This window comes from Lates calcarifer, linkage group LG16_LG22, assembly GCF_001640805.2.
Source record: "Lates calcarifer isolate ASB-BC8 linkage group LG16_LG22, TLL_Latcal_v3, whole genome shotgun sequence".
Taxonomy (NCBI): Eukaryota; Metazoa; Chordata; class Actinopteri; family Centropomidae; genus Lates; species Lates calcarifer.
Genome location: NC_066848.1, coordinates 10,585,623 through 10,605,749, shown reverse-complemented (window position 1 = coordinate 10,605,749; position 20,127 = coordinate 10,585,623). Strand labels below are relative to the sequence as shown.

At 40.2% G+C, this 20,127-nt stretch overlaps 2 protein-coding genes across 2 annotated transcripts; both read right to left on the bottom strand.

Annotated features, from left to right (window-relative positions):
* Positions 1–1,302: 1,302 nt before the first annotated feature.
* Positions 1,303–13,052, bottom strand: LOC108897291 (bifunctional 3'-phosphoadenosine 5'-phosphosulfate synthase 2). The gene is made up of 12 exons (XM_018696846.2): positions 12,319–13,052; positions 9,806–9,920; positions 9,397–9,632; positions 9,112–9,250; positions 8,779–8,897; positions 6,351–6,464; positions 5,174–5,285; positions 4,634–4,839; positions 4,194–4,329; positions 3,028–3,296; positions 2,697–2,926; positions 1,303–2,280 (listed from the first exon to the last, which is right to left on the bottom strand). Exons 1-12 carry the CDS (start codon positions 12,343–12,345, stop codon positions 2,139–2,141), a joined length of 1,845 nt encoding a protein of 614 aa, XP_018552362.1. The 5' UTR covers positions 12,346–13,052; the 3' UTR covers positions 1,303–2,138.
* Positions 13,053–14,228: 1,176 nt separating this feature from the next.
* LOC108897293 (multiple inositol polyphosphate phosphatase 1) lies at positions 14,229–19,796 on the bottom strand. The gene is made up of 5 exons (XM_018696850.2): positions 18,934–19,796; positions 18,657–18,851; positions 17,309–17,406; positions 16,253–16,383; positions 14,229–15,009 (listed from the first exon to the last, which is right to left on the bottom strand). The coding sequence occupies exons 1-5, from the start codon at positions 19,520–19,522 to the stop codon at positions 14,625–14,627; spliced, it is 1,398 nt and encodes a 465-aa protein (XP_018552366.1). The 5' UTR covers positions 19,523–19,796; the 3' UTR covers positions 14,229–14,624.
* Positions 19,797–20,127: the final 331 nt, after the last annotated feature.

Genomic DNA, 20,127 nt, shown 5'->3' with positions numbered 1-20,127 from the left:
AACACATTAAAAGTCAACTTGCCTGACCTGCCTTTCAGAAAGTAGTACATAAGGCCTGTTATTGTTACAGTCAAACAGCACCAGCCACAGAATGAGGAGGACTTCACATCCATGATCTTCACACCTGAGTAACTGAGGACACCATCTCCTCCTGATGAACACTGTGTAAATATCAGCCTGCCTCTGGAACCAAGGAGGCCCAAATTAACCCACATCAATGCAACATGACAGCTGTACAAACCACTCCAGATAAAATCAGTGATAACTAATTGACATATTTTGGTTTAAATCCTTGCACACCAGCCTCATGGAAGTGGAGATGTGACTTGTGTGTTTCTGGTACATTACATTTTGGCGGATTAAAATTGGGCTAGCCTATATTCAAGATTATTAGTCCTGTAGGACACAAGAGATTTACACCTATAGCCATCCTGGTCATTTCTCAGTGACGGGACATGTTGGATGTACAGTAGTTGGAGATTTTATAAAGCACCGAGGGTGCAGTTCAGCAGATTTAAATGGGGTTACCTGGAACATTGCAGATTAAATGATCTGATCCCACGTAAGGCTAATTAGGAATCTGCTCCTTACAGGGGAGACTGGTTCTCCTCTAAAGGAACACTCATCCCATAGCAATGTAAGCCCTTACAGCTTAATGACTGGCAAAATTAATCAGTCCTTCAAGTTCACTCAACCATCTCTTAAGTGTAATTTGAAAGCGCCTCAGGATCTCCTTAATCTGTTATAAATTATCTATCTGGCAAAGCCAATCCGGAGCCAAATGCTGTGTTTTCCAGTGCAAACAAATGTGCACAAATGTGTTGAGTACTGCTAGTGCATGTCCCCTCTCCATTTAATATAAAATCTGATGATGATGTTTTGGACATCAGGTAGGAAAACAGGACTATCTTTGACTCTGGTCTCAGTGAGTGAAGTTATCATGATGAGTGCAGATATCAAACCTACTTCCTGTCAGAAACAGTAGCTGTGCCCTTTACAGCAGTTTCTAATTTGATTATTTTTGTGTTTTCCTTTACCAGTTCTTGCCAGCAGATAGCAGCATTGCACTTTAGTCTTCACAGCCTTCGAACGTCACACTGCCCAGTCGACTTCAACCTTTAACCCAGAATTGATAAGTACGCACCCTGTACAGACAGAAGGTAATGTAAGATATGTTGCACAACCAGTGGCACACAGACAAAATCAAGACATAGGTATCACAGAAAAGATTTAAATACATGTACAGGATATCTGGTTTAAGTTACAGTACACAATATCCCAGTACTAGGCAGTCACCAAAGATTCATAACAACAAATAATTTCCTTTATCACTGCATTTTATGTAGGCATTTTTATCTTCCTAAAACTGCAGGTGTTTATTACATGAATGCACATGCCCGCTTGATAACAGCACACAAATCTCAGACAAATTTCAGGCAAGAAATTTCAAACAATTTCTCTTTTATAATGTTGACATTCGAGAGAAAGGCACTTCACATTATAAAAAAATCAATGTTGTATTTCACAATAATATGACACATTAACATGATGAATTAATTAACATCCATACATGTGAAACAAACAGGCACCATAGGTAGTGATAAAACTGCAAGTAGCTTTCATTGAGGTCATACAAGGAACAGACTGGGATACACCTGCCATAAAATGCTATCAAAAGTGAAATCTTTTTTTTTGATGCATCCTTCAGATATTACATGTAAATATAAAAAATGATTTCCCTGTCTTGGGATGTGCTCCTATACTTCAAAAATAAACATTAAAAAAGAATCTCAAGTTACCTTTAATTTATTAAAATACATAGCTTAAGTTAATATGCATATAAACATACAATGGGTTTATAAATCACATAGTTTTAAAGGAATGTAAAAATGTAATGCTTTAACAGCTTAAGATAAGTCATTTTGATTTGGTGAAGACAAAACACCCACCCCTGCCAGAATTACTCATTATTGCAATCTAAATTCATCACTCTAAATGAGCATTTACTGTATAAGATAAAAGAAGAATCTATCTAAAACACTCCTGGAGGGATGGAGGTAGTGTATATTTAACCCCCTTTAAGACCTAACTATCATTTTATAATATAATGTTGACTGGTGATATCAGTGTTGTGTTGATTACTCGTCCTTTTTGAGAGACATGTAGTATTCGACCAACACTTTCCAGGCCTTAGGAGCCATGAAACCGTCGGGAGGGTTCTCTCCGCACCGAGCCAAGTTCCTCATCTTGGTTCCAGAGATGAACTCAAACTCAGCATGTCTGAGAGACAGAGCAGTGAGGACAGAGTGGGTCAGAGGGTGAGGACAGGTTATCAGCAGTGAAGTATTCCAATATTACAGTATCTACAAATTATACAGTATGCTGAGGCACATAACTAACACCTGCACAGAAATATAAAAAGATGGATATAAACACACTGAATCTACAGGGGTGAGCCTCATAATTTACACTGTTGGAGTTTTGGGAGCTGTCTTAAGATTTATACTAAAATCTGCTCGCAGCGCCAACAGGACAGGATAGAATTTCACAGCAAGTCTCAAAAAATATGGTAACACATTTTAATTGGAGAGAATTACACCTTCAGTAAAAATAGCAGCACTATTGATCCACTGCACTTTGTCCTTTTCATTTCATGGTACATTCAAGCCTCAATCTGCAAATCTTTCTTCACTTACCGCTCTTTGTCATAGAAGTCCATAGCCTTCTTGGTCTTGTTGTAGGCAGCTACCCTGAAGGGGATGATCTCCACAGAGGTGAGGCCTGGCGCCATGGTGAGGACCTTGCCTCCATGGGTGGGTTCATACAGGTCCTGTTTAGTCTCTGGGTGAGGCATGCCTGCAGGATCCCGGCCAACAATGTAAAAGTTTGCTCCGGCGATCATTCTGGCTCTACAGTGCCACTGCACCTGTTGAAAAATTGGAGCACATGCAGGTTAATAAATGACTGAGCAGTTGACTGACTGTAACCTCTGACTTAACATTAAGCCACTGCTACACTGCTCCTCACCTCTGTGGGGCCAGCGTACATCATAGGTGAGGGGAAGATGGCAACAATGGTGTTGGCTGGGTCCAGGATGCCCTCCTCCAAGACAGCAGCGTGCTGCCTCATCCGCCAGTCCAGGGGCACGTCGTCATCTTTGGTCCAGCCGCCAAGCGGGTGCAGTAGGAGGACTGGGTTCTTGTAGCCTCGCTCCAGCAGGCGGCGCTTGGTGTCCTGCATCAGCAGGGCGTGACCGTTGTGAACTGGGTTGCGCAGCTGGAATGCAAATATGGCATCTGGGGAGGACAAAATAAAGTATACATAACATGAGTGTTTGGAGCAATGGCAGCAGTATTACAGTATTAGAGCTGTTCAACTTTGCTGATTTGTGCAGTCCAAAATATGTGAAGGATACTGTGCATTTTAACAGCTATCACAGCAAACATGCTCACCATGCCTTTAACATAACTCAAACTGACTTTGTTTCATACATTTCACTGTGCCACACCATTGTTTAAGTAATGTTTGCTAAATTAGTTAGCCTATTTTAATAATAAAAGTATTCATTTTTTTAACTGTTTCAAAAGTGGGAACAAATGCACTTGTTGGTTCTGGGCTTTAATCGGGTTTGTCAACAGTTAGAAAATATAAGATATTGTCAGCCTAATCTGTTAAGTGCACATTCCAACATGCTTTCACCAGTACCAAAACTCAGGATAGGACCACAGGGCAGCAAAGAATACTTAAGAACAAAAATGATTAAAATACATACTAAACTGTGGTGCAGATAAATAAACAACACAAGCTTGACCACAGCATTCATATCAAAGTGAATGAGTGGATGTGAATAAAAATAAAAGGTGATCACATTTCATTGTTTATTACTTTTCAGACAAATACTCCTTTGTATGTCTCTGTCACTGATCACTGAACACAAATCACAAACGTCACCATGCAGCTTTAAATTTACCATTTTATTTTTTCATCTGGTCATCCTTTGTCATATTCCTCTGAAAGACAAATGGTGCACTGCTAAACACACTGCTTTCGTATTTATGTTCATTTACTTTTTCCATCCCAATGATGCATATTTTATATATTAATAGTGTCACATCAGTAGCTACTGACAACAAATTCTATGCCATGTTCCTTAATTGTTCCTGTAGTTTTAAGAGTAATCTCAATTTTCTAACCTGCTTTCATGTCTTTGAACCTCTGCTTGAGCTCCTGTGGGGTGAGGCGGTACTGGTCAAGTCCATCGTTCCATTTGATTCGCTCCAGCACCTCCAGGTCACCACCCACCAGCCAATCACCTCCCTCCATGACCATCTGCACAGGGTGATAAACAGAGAATCATATGAATCATTTTATTTACTAACTCAGATATTTACCTGCAGCTGCAATTAGTACTAATCTTCATTGTATTTGAACTGACTTCAACAATGTCATATTTTTCTGGGGCTTGATTTCTGTTTTGTTTGCCACAAAATCACAAAGTAGAAGTTCAATATTGACACAGTGAGAGTAAACAGTGATGTAGGTGCTACGGTCTTACTGCCTGCAGCGCAATCATGTGGCAGACACTGGAATTAATCCTGCGTGTGTTGAAGACAAATGATGAATGCCTTATTACCTTAATGTAAGGGTGCTGAGGACAAGTGGTGCCCCACTGTCTGGCACAGCGCTCCTCCTTGCGGTGTACGTAGAACTCCGGGTTCCTGAGAATAGCCACTCGTGAGCCCTGGTACTCCAGAGCTATAGCCGCGCAGCCGTCCAGCTCCTGCTTGGTCTCAGTGCTGACAGGCAACACGATGGGAACAGACAGGTTGATGGCCCCACCTGAGACAGAAGAGGATGCAGTGATCTCAACCAGCGAACGGAGGAAAATATGGTATTTACAGTGAGAAAACGATTACTTCACACTCATCACAAGCCCATAACTAAGTTCTGATGTATGAGTCATTCATACTGTAATTTACTCATACACATTTTTGTCTTGTTACAAAATAAACTGGATGATGATTTTACAAAAACTCATGCCTACAATAATGCTTAATCATCACTTTGGTTCCCAATTTAAAAGGGAACATGACCTGATGCTGCCTTGTGGTGTAGAGATAATGTCCTGGCAGTTTCTAAGAAGAGTAAACATGACAGTGCAGTTGTCTCTTACCATCCAGCAGGTTGCCAAAGTGTAAGACCTGGAGGAACTCTCTCTCTCTCATGAAGCCCTTCAGGGGACTGGCCCAGCCCTCTGCCAAAACCTGCACCCACTGTAGATCCAACTGTGGGCAAACAGTAATCACTCATTATCAACAGCATGACAAAGGAAAGGAAGGGAAAATGACTCTGAAGAAAGTCAAACCGTTTTATCATATGTTTACACCTGCTGTTAAAGCCATTTAACAGGAAAGTTAAATGATGGTTTTCAGTGTATTGTAAATGTTGATACATTGCACAATGAATGAAAGTTAATTATCAATTAATTATGGAAATAAGAATGCTGGCTGGTTGGAAAACAGATCAGCTGCTTTTGTTTAAAACTCACACATTGACTCTAACCTTTTGACCTTCGGTGCCAAACAATACAAAAGCCTCATTGTGCTGTGTCTGAATGGGACATCGCTGCTGATGTAGTTATGATCAGTACATTAATGTCCTCAGTAAATCATAGCGAGTTGGATGTTGGAGGTAATATGTAATATGTTGGATGAATAATAGACTGAAGGTGACAGTGTTATCATGTTTTCCTCATAAACTGGCTTTCAGCATAATTATTACTGGTTCATTTTCTGACCAAAAAATCAGATGACTTACACTACACTACATCATCATATTCATGTAAGCTGACCATATTACCACATATTGATGACTTTGTATAATCTCTTAATTTTGAATTCTTGCCCACGCTGCAGCTTGAGTAAAACACAGCTGTCATATACCATTATACATATGACAGCCAGAGAGCTGTCTGACTGCCATAAATTATTTTACTAGAGGGATTCAGAGTGGAATCTTTCCCTAAATTCTGGGAAAAAAGACAACCATCTATTCTTCTTTTGGTAGAAATCTTCATTCATCTCCAGGGATCTGACCTCAATGGTGATTTGACAGGGCAGTGCTGTTAGTGTGTATTTCAGTACTTCAAGCACACTGCTGTATGCCTGGTAGGCTTTTATGTCTTTATTAGGACCCAGGAAAGTCAGAGCAGTTCATTAGTACACAGGGCCCAAACAGTGGAGAATGTTTATGGGCTCATCATGAGCAGCTCTCTGCCGTGTCCAGTATCGACCCCCTTGTCCATTTGCTGCGTGATAAAAAGAAGCTTATACACTGGAGTGGTGGGTTACCTTGGTGATGCTGATGGTGGGAAGCGTGTTTGCGTCAGCCACAGCAAGATTCAGCTTGTTCTCCGGAACAAAGAGTTCATTCACCTCCTCCATGATCTCCCCTGGTACAATATTCTATATACAAGGAGAAAAGGGGAACATTAATATTATACATGGATATGGTGGGTAACTGCATCTAATGACTATTCATCTTACTGATTTTGATTATGAATTTTTCAATCACGTAATTGTTTGGTCTATAAAATGTTAAAAAAAGAAAAAAAAAGTGAAAAGATGCCTTTCACAATTTCTTAGAGCCCAAAGTCATGTCTTCAAATTGCTTGTTTTGGCCCACCAAACCTACTTTTTTTTAAATTTAGTGTCATATGTGAAAAAGAAAAGCAGCAAATCATCACAATGGAGAGGTTCGAACCAGCAAATGTTCCAGTATTCTTGCTAACTTAAACAATAAAACAATTATCAGCTGATTAATTTTCTTTCGATCAACTGGTTAAGTAATCAACTAAATGCCGCAGCTCTATGATAATGTGTTGATTTGTATTATGTGTTTGGTCTTTATTTGTAGATACAACAGTATTTGTTGTAAATATTTTAGATTTAGATTTTAAAAATAAGTGAAAAGTGGTGTAGTTGGTTAGCATGTAATACATAAAGTGGAATGCGCTTGAAAATATTAAAAACTGTGGTTAAATAGCAAACATCAAACAACTGAGCAAACATCCAGTTTTTCAACTTTGGTGGCTCAATTTGAATCAGGGGACAACTCCCATTGTAGTCTTAACCTGTTCTGCAACAGACTTATCTTCAGGCCATCAGATTCTTTTTTGCTATCAAATGACAGCTGGCTGAAACACGTAAGATGCCTGAGGACCAAAGATTGTAATTTATTTCTTGCTTCCATTCTCCCCTTCAGACCTTCATTAGTGAATATGTTAAAAGTTATGTCAAAACCTGAGTCTGCAGTGGACCCGTAGGTGTGGTTCTACTGTAAATGGCCCAGAAAATTAACTGTCAAATGTTCAATATTATTTTATGAAATTTGATTCTATGATCACTCACTTTTTGACTCATACCCTTGTCATATTTGTGCCTAATAAATGAGTACCATATGGCAGTAAATTTGTCCTGCTCTAATGTTTTTGGAAATGTAGTAATATCACCACCTGTCTTATGATATTTCACTGAATAAGCATTCAGTAGTTACTTTGTGATGTAATTTACATCAGTTGAAGTTACAATCTGTCATTTCCCACCACTTCATCACTACATTTCCATAGAAGAAGGCAGTGATGTGGCAATTACTCAACTTCATGGTAACCTAGTGTGACTGACACAGCTCGTCTCTGAGACCTTTATTAAGCAATGCACTTGCATGTAAATGCATGTTGATCAATTTTACATCGGCTAACCACATTTTATCCTGTTTCTTCTTGACACAAGTGCTACAATCAAATTCCCTCTCTCAAGAATTCAGCACAACAAGATTCCTGAGAGTGATTTGACTAGTACTAAACCTAAATTCCCATCTTGTAAGGTGTAGGAAACAGGAGGCAGACTTAAGGAAAATCTTTTCACATAGCATTGTTTTATTTACCTGTGCCTCAGTGATATGGCTGTAAAACGCTTATGTGCTTAAACATTTACTTCAATCAGCAACTTTTACTTCAGCAAAACTTGACCCATGGCACCAGAAGTTCAACTGTTGTCAGTATGTGTATGTATTTGTATTGCTTGTATGTAGATCTATTGATGTTTTGTTCAAAAGAATAATACTTTAATTTTATAAGTGGCGGTCGGGGTTATACCTGTCCTTCCAGTCTGCGATTAGGGTTGTGACGCATGTAAATAGTGTGACACCCACACCCACACCCCCACCCCAGTCACCAAATCTGACTCTAATAGAACAACTTTGGGATGTGGTAGAAAGTGCAGCTGACAAACCTGCAGAAATTATGCGACGCAAAATCATGTCAACATGGACCAGATTCTCAAAGGAGTGTTTCTAACATCTTGTGGAATCTATGCCACGAAGAAATTAGGGTGTTTTGAGAAGAAAGGGAGGTCAAGACATAGTATCTAGAATCATTGTTTAGTTTTAGGAAGCAAGCTGGTATAGCCCATCCTTAACCATATTGAACTTTCTTTGTGACAAAGGCTGCTTGTTTAAAGAAGGATATACTATCCTGTGTACTGACAGACTAATAGGTATTAGCATTTGACATTTACATCACTCACACAGTGGCCCCTTGGCCCACAACTGAAACCTTTGTGTTTGTGTGTCTTGCATATCGTCACTGCTTTACAGATTTTTTTTACTGTTTGAAATGTAAATTGGTTGTGACCACATGTGCAGTACAGTGAGTCATCCTTCTAAAAAAAAAAAATATGGACACATTTTTGAGGGGTTATTCTTGTCTGTCACACCCACCTGGTCCCTGAGCAGCTCCAGCACTTGGTGGAGGCATTCGTTCACTGTGAGCTCTCCAGTTTTCAGTACAAGTTCCGGCGCCTCAGGACGCTCGTAATCTGAATCAATCCCAGTGAAACCTGACAAAAAATGTAAACAATAAAAAGAAATCTCATCGTAACCTCATAACCATTGATATTCCATTTACACTTTTTTAGGGTACAATATGAACACAGCTTAGAGGGAACTGCCCTGTAGTTGTAGAACAGGCTTGGCATTATTTGGATAACTCATAGAGTGGTGGCACGCAAAACACTAGGAGAAAGTTCATCAAGGTAACTAATTTACACAGACCTTTAATCTCTCCAGCACGAGCCTTCTTGTAAAGTCCTTTTACGTCCCTGCTCTCACACACTTCAAGAGGGGCATGGATGAACACCTCGAAAAACGGTAGGCCAGCACTCGCATGGATTTTTCTCGCCTCGACACGATCCTATGGAAGAAAATATATTTAATCTAAATGCAGTTTCAGCTGCAGTGTATTCTAGACTGCTGATACTTCATCAGATAATGTTTTAACCATTTAAATGAACATATATCGCATCATCACAATGACTATAACAGTTAATGTTTTCTGACCTTGGCAAAAGGCGAGATAAAGCTGGTGATGCAAACGAGCCCAGCGTCGGCGAACAGTTTGGCCACCTCAGCGACACGACGGATGTTTTCCTCGCGGTCTTCGGCAGAGAAGCCCAGGTTCTTGTTCAGGCCGTGGCGGATGTTGTCTCCATCCAGCGAGTAGCAAGGGATAGCATGAGACACAAGGTACTCCTCCAGGGCAAAACTGATGGTAGTCTTCCCGGCGCCAGACAAACCTGGTGGGAAATGTGACGATACGTATAAGCATGACGCAGGGTTGAATGAGACACTGTGTTTAAAACAGTCCATATCAAATTAAACCTTCATCCAGTGTACGTTCCTGTGTGGCAGAGGAATGAGCCACCTCATGACCAACAGGTGGACGTCATGTAACACTATAAAGATTTACCAGTGAGCCAGATGGTACAGCCTCTGAAGCCTCCTCTTGTGCCCACGACCTGCCCTCTCTTGCTCCGGCTGACATGGTGGGCCTGGTACACCACATTGGTTGACCTGTTGAGATCCTGAAGGAGGAAGACACAGGCTCAGACAGACGCAAACTGAAGGTGCTCTTGGGAATTACTAATGATACACATAGCTTCACGTAGAAAACAGGAACTGAGTAGTTAGTTGTTAGTTGTAGCCTGTGCTACATCTAAACTTTTTCAGTTGAGACGATGTTACCCATGTTATGCAACACATACATCCTACCTCCTCTTTGTCTGTTCTGCTCAGTTTTCAGTCTGGTGACATCTGTAGGGGTAAGTGTTAGTGGTGACTAGGAAAAAATGTAAAGACAGAGCTTCAGGCCTGATACCTTTTGACTTAACAAGACTTATTGCCATGTCATGCAAACTAGCATGTTATGGCACTTAACATAGCAATTAGAACTAAGTTTAGCATAGCATGACTGCCCTCTTCAAAGTGACTATGTGGACCAGGGCTGTGGATAAATGGGGCTGTATTGACTTCTAGAGGGGAGGGGTAGAGGAGGGAGGCAGGAAAGGGCTGGAGGGAGGGAGAGGACTGACTGGACAATGTGTCCAGTGTGCTGCCTGCAGCCCAGCGATGATGTGGCAGCGCTCGTGCCCACACGTTCGCCCTCTGCACCCGCTCTCCCTTCTTCCCTACATCCATCCCATGGCTTCACTTTTTGCAAATTCACCCCCCATTCTCCTCCTCCTCCTCCTTCTCTAAATTGCTATCCCCTTTAGCATACAACCTGTCTTCCACACCTCCACCAAGTGTTAGAACAGTCTCACACATCAGATCCTGATATGTGATCTTGCACAGCTTAATTTTCCATCTGACAATCTGCATTTAAAGTGCCCCTCTTCACACACACACAACCATGACTGTAAAAATCAATGACCTTGATACAATGCAAATAAAGGTGTGTATCACAGAACATAGTTGGAAAATAATGAGGTGAAAAGTTTTACCAAAAATGTGCCATCGTGTAACAAAAGTGTGACATTCAACACTGCAAAAGGATGTAAACATACACTACTGCCCTGACACCTGACTTTAAGTGACATTACTCTACACACTACTAGAAAAGACTCATACTGGCAGCACACTGCTCCTTATCCTCCCTTCTTTCCCTTCAACAGTCATGGGAACATGATGTATTTTTTGGCATCTCGAGACTGTGAATTTACTTAAGAGGAAAAAACCTCAAGACCAAGACGCCCCTTTTCAGACATGCCTTTATCCAAAACGTGCACTTCACTTCATATTATTCTTATTTCATTTAATTCATTTTTTAATATTTTTTTTTTTTATTAACCTTATGCAACTCTTTCCTCTTGCTCATGATTCAGGCTACATTCTTGGGAAATCACAGTCGATTAAAACTATGATCATAAAACACCCTGAAAATTCTCAACAGATACATCTAATAATGGACACAATCAAGATATTTTGTCAATATAACACTAAAACTGGGTAACTAAACAGCTGACACAACAGCAACTAATGATTATTTTCATCACCAATTCATCTACCATTGTCTCAAATAATTGTTTTGTCTATATAATGTCAGAAACCTGTGTAAATGCCAAGTTTACATATTTTAACTGATTGTTGTCCAATCAACAGCCAAAACCCCCTTGATATTCAATTTATGATGATATTAAAAGTAACATCAAAGCAAATTCTCGCATTTAAGAAGCTGGTGGCACATTTTTAATTAAACACAGTTGCTGACTCAGCTCTGTCTTTATTTATATGTTAGAATCAAAGGGTGGAATCAGTGTCACACGCTGTCTGCAGATGCTTGAGCAGTTTGCAAAATACATCTCTTTAGGACAAAAGCTATCATACTGGACAAACTCATACGGCTGATTCAACCACTGATTTATTGCTGCAGTTCTCATTTTTAGGATAACTAAAAACATGTTCTCCAAGTTAGCAGCATTCCTGTGCCGCATCAGCCACTGCCATCTCACAGTGGCCTCTTTCTCCACCCTCACAAGACACCCTATGTTATGAATGGGACAAATAGACATCGATACGTTACTGCAACAAGCAGCCTATTCAGAGTCAAGGCATGTCTGTAACCATCATAAGTTACTACAGTAAAGGCACATTAAGGTGAACATGACGCGCAGAAAATGGGCTGTAAAGCAACGATCCGTTTACTTTAATGGAAGAAAGTCATCTGTTGAGTCTACTTTTCGCTGCTTTTTCTGTGTGATCAGACATAAGTATCGCCAACATCATCAACATATAGCGGATAGTCAAGAGTGTAATTATCGTGTATTATTAAGACACTTATTTCACACACACACACACACACACACACATTGGTGGAGTTTTATCTACATCTCAGGCGCTGGGTGCTCTCTCCCTCCCTTTCTCACACACACTTCGCTTCACTTTTGACACCTCTTTCTTCCCGTTATCTCCAGATCCACTTACCGTACGAAGCTTTTTCACTCCGGACATTTCACACGAGTGTTACACCGCCGACAGAGTGCTGAACACCGGACTTCACGCACACAGACACACGCACACAGACAGACAGACACACACAACGGGCCTGGGCGGTGGGGGAGTCTGCTGCTCGCTCGAGTTGTAACCTCCAAACTTTTGGCTACGGTAGTCGTAAAAAGGCGACGGGGCTTTTAAACGGGACTTCCAAGACACGTAGCATTCCGCTGGCCCAGCCTCAAACCCTCCTCCTTCCCCTCCGACGTCCCAAAATCTGCATAATTTGCCGGATACCAACCAATACTCTAGCATAACGACATGACGGGGCCGAGCACCAAAACCGGCAGGACTGGGTCGGAGGTTGGGCATGATGTTTCCCTCACAATACAGTATCAAATTAACACTTAATACTTTCCAAGCGGGGTCAGTGCAGCTTTTACAACTTACTGGCTAACAGCACACCCAGCTCAGGTTACAGCAAAATCTCTGGTGCGCCGTACTTAAGCTGAACCGTTAAAACAAACATTAACTAGCCTCAAATCACTGCCGTACGTTAGTAGGTTGGCAGGCTACCGTCAACGGAAACTTCAAAGCTAGCCGATGTCAGTTACGCAAGCTGAATTGAAAAGAAGCGGAACGGCAAAAAGTGTACGTCGCCGTCCTCTGGCTGGAAACATCACCACTTAATTCATGTTCTTCTGCCGAGGTTACCAAGTCTTTAACACAAAAGGAAGTAACCTAGCTTTTTAGTGAACCGGTTAATGTTCAAATTGTTACACACACAAGTAAATCCTCCCAGAATGCAGCGTTATATGATGTTGATGTTAACGGTTGCAGGTTAATTTTAACGTAGAAAAGACAAGTCGCTTTACAGTTCACTGATTATATCTCTGAGAGCCTCATTGTTGCGTATAGTCTTTGTGTCTTCGTCATTTTACAGGTGAAAGCACCTACGAAGTGCTGCTGTTACAACAGATCCACACCAATCACCCCTCAATGTAAATTATTACTAAAAAGGTAACACTTGCTACTACGTTATCAAGGGTTTAATAGTTGTATTAATGGCTTTATAGTTGGTTAATAAATTATACCCCTCATGCAGCAGATATTAGCCATTCATAACGTTTGTATCTCCAGGTTGTGAAAAAGTCTTTTGCTAACTGCTTATCTTTTCTACAGGGTAATCAGGCAGCTATCAAGTAATCAGTAAAGGGTTTTAATCCATCTGGTCTGCAGTTGTTAATGTTTCTGAGTTACTATGTGGATTTTAGACAATCTGCAAAAACAAAGTTGTTCTTTTTATTGGCATTAATCTGCAGAGAATTAGCAAATGATTAACCATTAATAAAGCCATTAGATAAAACGTATAACCTTGTATAAAGGGTGCGCCCATTTGAAAGTGCTCAAAAGACTACAAGACACTTATAGGCTGTTTTCTTGGTGCACAGCTGTGAAAATAAAATTGCTTTACTAATTCTGAGCAAAAATTAAAAATAAAACGTGTGACTGCACACAAAGTCACAAACCTGGATGATGTTAAAATCATGCAGGGATAATATCTGTCAATCTGTCATAACCTGTTAATGACATGGCACAGACCATAAGCTGAGTGAAGTTGCATCAAGTTGAATTAAACCAAAATGTCGGTGGATGTCTGGCCCAGCGCACCGAAACAGACAGAAACAGCCCTAGCAAATATATTTTACTACAAAGTTAACGTGACTTGTGAGCCATGTGTAATGTAGTAAACTCTTGACATACATACTGACCACACAATCTTCAATCTAGCAGCCACAACTGGCGGCACACGTCAGTTCAGGAAATGTTTCGGCGCTTCTTGAAAAACAGGAAAACAGCATAATGATTAAGACAGTTACAAAAGAGTCGTAAGCAGAGAATTTAAAATGTGCACACTGCAAAAATAAACTCTTTAATTTCTGCTCTAAGTTTTGCAACAATGTAAAGAACCTGTGCAAGATTAAAATATCAGTATAGCAGTAGTAATACTGTTTTGGTACAGGTGAACTTAAAATGAAATTCCTAGCCTGACATCATGGGGTGTTTCAGAGTCACTAAATGCGCAACCTTTTCTCAGGCATAGGACATGGGGATGAGTAATGCCTCTCTGTTGATTCATTCAGATAAATAACCAGGTCAAAAAGTGAGATGATTTACATAGGACAAGCATTCAGACTAAGATGCTCCCTTTAGGAACACAATTTTCACTCCAGTTTGTGAATAAAACACTAGAAAGCCATCATAATATCTTCTTTTCCATGATCCATTATGTCTGCCTAAACCTCTTCAGGATGCTTGAACAGCTGACACTCATTCTCAAAGTCACAACCTTGGAGCAGTTCCCGATAGTGCTCTCTGACGTTTTGATAGAGCGGCATGGAGGCCTGCTGGTCACCTAAACCTGGGAAAGTCACAGGCTTCTCGTTGAGCAGCGGCTGCAGTCTCAGGTCGCCTCCCCCACAGTCGTACAGCACCAGGATTAAATTAGCTGCATAGGGCAACATGTGGCTGGTTCGGAAGGTTCGGTTGGTCTGTGCGGCGTAGTTGGTGGAATTCAAGGCTTGGGTATCCTTGAAGAAGCCCAGCAGGGTAAGCAGTGGCAGGAGGGTCTCTGCATGACCGACCTGGACTGTCACAGCTTCAGTCACCTGCTGGCCAGATCTGACATAAAGCATTTATTGCATCAGTCTCACAGGTAACACAGAAAGAGACAGCTCTGTTGTCACTGCAGATACTGTCTGGAAAACATCTACACAAGAATAAATTCAGTCTGAAACCTCATGGACAACTATTAACCTATAACTAGGCATCATAGATATTAGCACTGTTGTAATTACTTGATGAATTAATTTGCTGATCACCTTTAAGCAGATTATCAATAACTTTGTTAATGACTAATTGTTAGAGATGTTTATAAAATACCAAACAATCTCTGCCTTCAGCCTCTTAAATGTAAGGATGTGCCTTTTTTATCATAGAAAATTAAACATCTTTGGACAAAACAAGACATTTGAATACAAATGTCATTTCAGCCCTCATAGATATCACATGAAACTTCAATTTCTCTCCTCATACATATTCTCATATGTATTCATAATTTATTCAGTCAGTAGTTTAGGGAGGAAACATAACTGAGTTGAAAATACAAAGCAATCGGGCAATTTAAAGTGTTAACATTCATTTAAGTAACTGGGTAACAGTCCAGTGGTGTCAGAGTGCAGACAAATTTAGGAGTGGTTCATACTGATGTCCGACTGAAGCAGAGAACTGTCATCTTTTCTACGGCCTACTTAAACTGACAGTGTAAATTGCCTGTAGTTAGGGAGGAGACATTGTGGTCTTATTTTGCCAAGCCTAAAAATAAATAACTATAGGTGAAAACACATAGGAAATGTCAGACAATATTAAAAAAATGTTCATTACACGTGTCTAATTTTGTCCTACAAAAAGTCGAGAAAAACAGCACATCCTCACAGAGTTGGACATGACTGGTATACTGTTATATTTATTGTCAACAAATCCCATGAAAAGATGAAAAGCAACAATAAATTGATCTTACTATCAAGTGTTTGTATATGCTGTCCAAAAACAAAGTTGTGTTGACATGTTTCTTCATTGTGATTAACATGGGAACTGTAGTTTATTTTGAGTCTATCAAATATACATCTTCCTACTACTGTAAATTCTCACTGTTGCACAAATGTACATTAATCCACTGTTGAAATCAGTCCCCAGCAAACGTTTTATATCTTTTGAGGGAACGACCTGGCCTGAGAGCCAGAGACAGGGTAAGGATGTTTGAGATGCACTAATACATTGCAGGTTTTGGTCTTTTCAAGGGAGAAGTAACACATTTTTGAATTTTCTTTTTTATGTTCCCAAGAACATTTAAAGCTTTACTCACGTCTTTTCGTTGGCTGCTTTGTCCAGACGACTGAAGACATCATGGAAGAGAATGCAGCTTGACTTACTGTTAATATCGTAACCATAGGCTCTTTTCCAGAATTGTTTCAGGTCATTTGCATACTCCATAACCTGTTGAACCAGATAGTACAAATAATTGCTAGTGTGGATGTGTAGTGGGCTTTGTCAGGACTAAAGAAAAGATAGAAATCTGTCAGTCTTTCCTCAGGCAAGGTAACATTTCAGGACACTTGAGTGTCAGGTCAGATTGTAACACAAGACACAAAACACTCTTTGTGACGTGGATTGTACTGAGCAGTTTCTCAGTGAATGAATACTGGTGTAAAGCATAGAATGACTTATCGAGTACATTACTTATTTCTAAAACCTATCCTAGGTAAAGCAGGAGTCTTTGGCTAACTTAGTAATGCAACACATGTGATACTATATAGAGCCTCTACCTTAAGTTGAACAGCAGCCCCCTGTCCAGCTTTGACTTTTAATATTCAGGTTTTTGAATATACATAAGATTAAACAAATTAAAGATTCTGCTGCACTAAGATGTGCCTGTAATGACATTGCTCCTCGCATGATTTTGGGGTTTAAGAATGATGGTGCCGGGTACTTCTGACACAACTTGCTTAATTTAGTTTTTCCCTCCTTAAATCTTGTTAATTCTCTTTTCTGTTCCTAAATAGATGTTCTGCTTCTTGCAGACTTGATAAATTTGAATGAAGTTTTAGCAAATCCTTGTATACATTGTCATCACACAAGGCCTCTAAATAAATTAACATGCACAATCTTAGAAACAAGAAAACACAAATTCAGTTTTGGCAAAGTGTCTTCCATTGCTGAAAACCATCTTATTTGGCCATGTTGATAATAAATGATTAACAGTGAATTAACTGAAAACAAGCAGTTCAGGTCACTGACCTAAAAACTCATCCTCTAACCCTCATGATGGAGCCTTGCTTGCATGTTGTCAAAGCTGAATTAACAGATGTTTAATGACACTGCGACATTAAATATACAATATTTAAATAGCTGAGGCCCGTACCTGAGCATCGACCTCATCGAAGAGCTGACACCAGGGGGAGTTCACGGTCTTTATGGCAAACTCATAGGCACACAAATAAAAGGCAGCCTCAGCCATGTCTATAGGAGAAAGGTTGCAATAAAATGTTAGTAAGTAGTGAAACCAAAAAGCCCAGGCAGCCTTTAAAAGAAAGACACTAAAGCACTGGGAAACTACCCAGTTTATTCTAAGACCTAAACACCACATGGTATAATTACTGCTAAAGTTCAATGAATTACTAACTTGGTGCAGGGGCTTTGATATTTTCAAATTAGAAAACAGCTCCATCTACTGTACAGATACTCACTGTGAAATATGACCAATGTGATGTTCTGCATATTACAGAATAAATTGTATTGCTAATGCTTTATTTTACAGGTCCCTTCATTTTCTATGATTTCCTAGAAAGGAATTTATATGTCACTGTAAATTCATTGTGAGGTTCCCAGAGAGGATGATACAATTTGGTTCTAATTATTTAAAAAAATATAGGCAGTACTCACTTGGTACACTTTAAATTAATTATGTCAGTAATTATGTGAGTGTAACCTTGGGAGTCTTTTAGTAAGTACACAGCAGGTCAGCTGATTATGCACAAATGTGAAATTTGTTGAAAATCAAAGATACTATTATATATTATTAATATTAAGGGAGGATAAAGTTTTCAATAATAAATGATGAATGGATTTTAATAGGGCAGCTTTTAAGAAGATTCTCCTATAGGTAAGAAAGACTGTATAAACTCAAGATGTCTAACTAAACTCAAAGACTCACTAACTTTATATTTTGCCTATTCTCAGTACCAAATTTTTAAGGATTTAAGTGTGTGAATGTGTGTGTAAAGTGAATTTAGTGGCCCTGTTTTGTATGGAGGCACCGTGTCAAAATCTAGTTCAACCACCTTTATAATTTTATTTTTTTAAAGTTAATTTTGTTTGTATTCTGCTCACATAAAGTTGTGTTTGTCAAATTACCATAAACCTATGAACATACAGAAAACCTGTGGGCAGGTAATATATCAGTACAGAAGTACTGGTGGGTATATAATGAAGCTCTCATCAAAAGTATAGTGTGCTGTGTGCACTGTACTTGACTGGAGCTTGAAAGAACCAGGGGCCCATGTTTACCCAGAGCCCCTTAGCAGGGTAATCTGGCCATATGTAACACACTCACAGAGATATTATTTCTTTGTGAGTACTAAAGGCTGAAAATATGTGTGTGCATTTACTTAACAGAGGATTTGATTATAGGTTTCTCACTTGAAATCAAGTGTTTGACGATGTTGTGTTATTTTACTTAAATAAAGGATCTGAATTCTTCCTCCACTGACCATCTGTGATGGTATTGTATGGGACTCTAAGACGGTCTGCGATCTTCTCCTGGACCCTCTTCATCTCTGGTCCCTGCTTGAACTTGTCCACTTCTGTCAAAGCTGAGGGGTTGTTATCAACTTCCTGCACAAACCTGGTGCACTTGTCGAAAAACCTCATCAGGGCATCGTTCACTGCGTGGTCAAACTCCTGATCTGGGTGAAGAGGAGGCAACAGGTTACTGCAAATGCATCTAAGTGGTAAACAGTGATGCTACAATCATCATGGTCATCATACCTTTAATATCCCATAACTCTGTCAGTCCTGCCTTAAAGGATATTGTGCTGTTGATACACCTGTGCTTTGAGCTGGTTATGAACTGGATGAGTCCACTTCGAAGCTTCTGCTCTGAAATCAGTGAGGGGAACAGCTTTGACAGCCTGACGGCCAGATGCTTGTGATCACTCACTCCTTTCTGGACGAGTCGGCCATCCATGTCCTCAGTGTACCACATCGTCCACTGGGTCTGGATTTCGTGCAGCCAGTTCTGTTTGCCGGAGGCGCTGGTCTTGACGAGGTCGTAAAGCTTCAGCATCTTCTTGACGTTTTTGGTCGTCGGGTATCTTGTGCCGTGTCTTATTATTGCAGTCAGATGGATTTCGCGACATTGCGCAGACGGGGGCTGTAAAATCGATCTGTTTACAGCGAGTATGTCCTCTATGAGGTACGGGTTCACTTCCTCATACCTCCCTTTTGTGCTGAAATATTTAGCGATCGCTGGTATTTGTAGATTATCGTCGGAAGTCACATCGTTACGAAAACAGTATGAGAAGGTAGTTATGGTCGTGAGATGAAGAGCAACGATTTTCCATAATATGATCGGCATGATGCAGCCAAATAGCTTGTTATGTATGGCCGTGTGCACCCCCGTTACCCCCACCTACCAGAGTTCAGACCCAAAACCGAGTGACGTCGTCCACGTGGCACTGTCCAGTCCAACCAACCCGATACAGAGAGAGCTGTCACCAGGGGTTTTAGCAGCAAAATAAGCCCGTCCTGAAAACTTAGACCTACTATAGGCTGACATAATAGGCTATAATGGACTTTGGACATTGACCAAGGCTGGATTACCAAAGTGGGAAACTGCCCAGGGCCCCCAGAAGCCTCAGGTTTACTCCATAGCATTTTTTGTCGACAAACTGATCTGGCCTGTTGTAAGGGTGTTTTTTTTATCTGATTGCGTAATTTTTTTTTCCGGTCTGACAAGTAAATAACACACAGAAAACTATAACTAAAACTATATACTACAGAAACCATTTCATCGTAGGAACTCTGTAAGGTTGCAGCCAACAATTTTTCATTATGAGTACATCTGACAGTTATTTTCTTTGATAGCTGATCGTTCAGTTAGTAAATCATTAATCTCTGAAGCCCAAATTAACATATTCAACTTTCTCTTTTTAGTCTGCCCAGCTATCAAAAGCCCAGCAA

Coding starts and splice junctions, on each gene's coding strand:
- LOC108897291 (XM_018696846.2), bottom strand. CDS start 12,345: ATGTCCGGAGTGAAAAAGCTTCGTACG. Junction 8,898..9,111: donor TCGTGCTGGAGAGATTAAAG/GTCTGTGTAAAT, acceptor ATTTTTTGTCAG/GTTTCACTGGGATTGATTCA. Junction 2,281..2,696: donor GACTTCTATGACAAAGAGCG/GTAAGTGAAGAA, acceptor TCTGTCTCTCAG/ACATGCTGAGTTTGAGTTCA.
- LOC108897293 (XM_018696850.2), bottom strand. CDS start 19,522: ATGCCGATCATATTATGGAAAATCGTTGCTCTTCATCTCACGACCATA. Junction 18,852..18,933: donor AGAGTTATGGGATATTAAAG/GTATGATGACCA, acceptor CTCTTCACCCAG/ATCAGGAGTTTGACCACGCA. Junction 15,010..16,252: donor AAAGCAGCCAACGAAAAGAC/GTGAGTAAAGCT, acceptor GCTTTATGTCAG/ATCTGGCCAGCAGGTGACTG.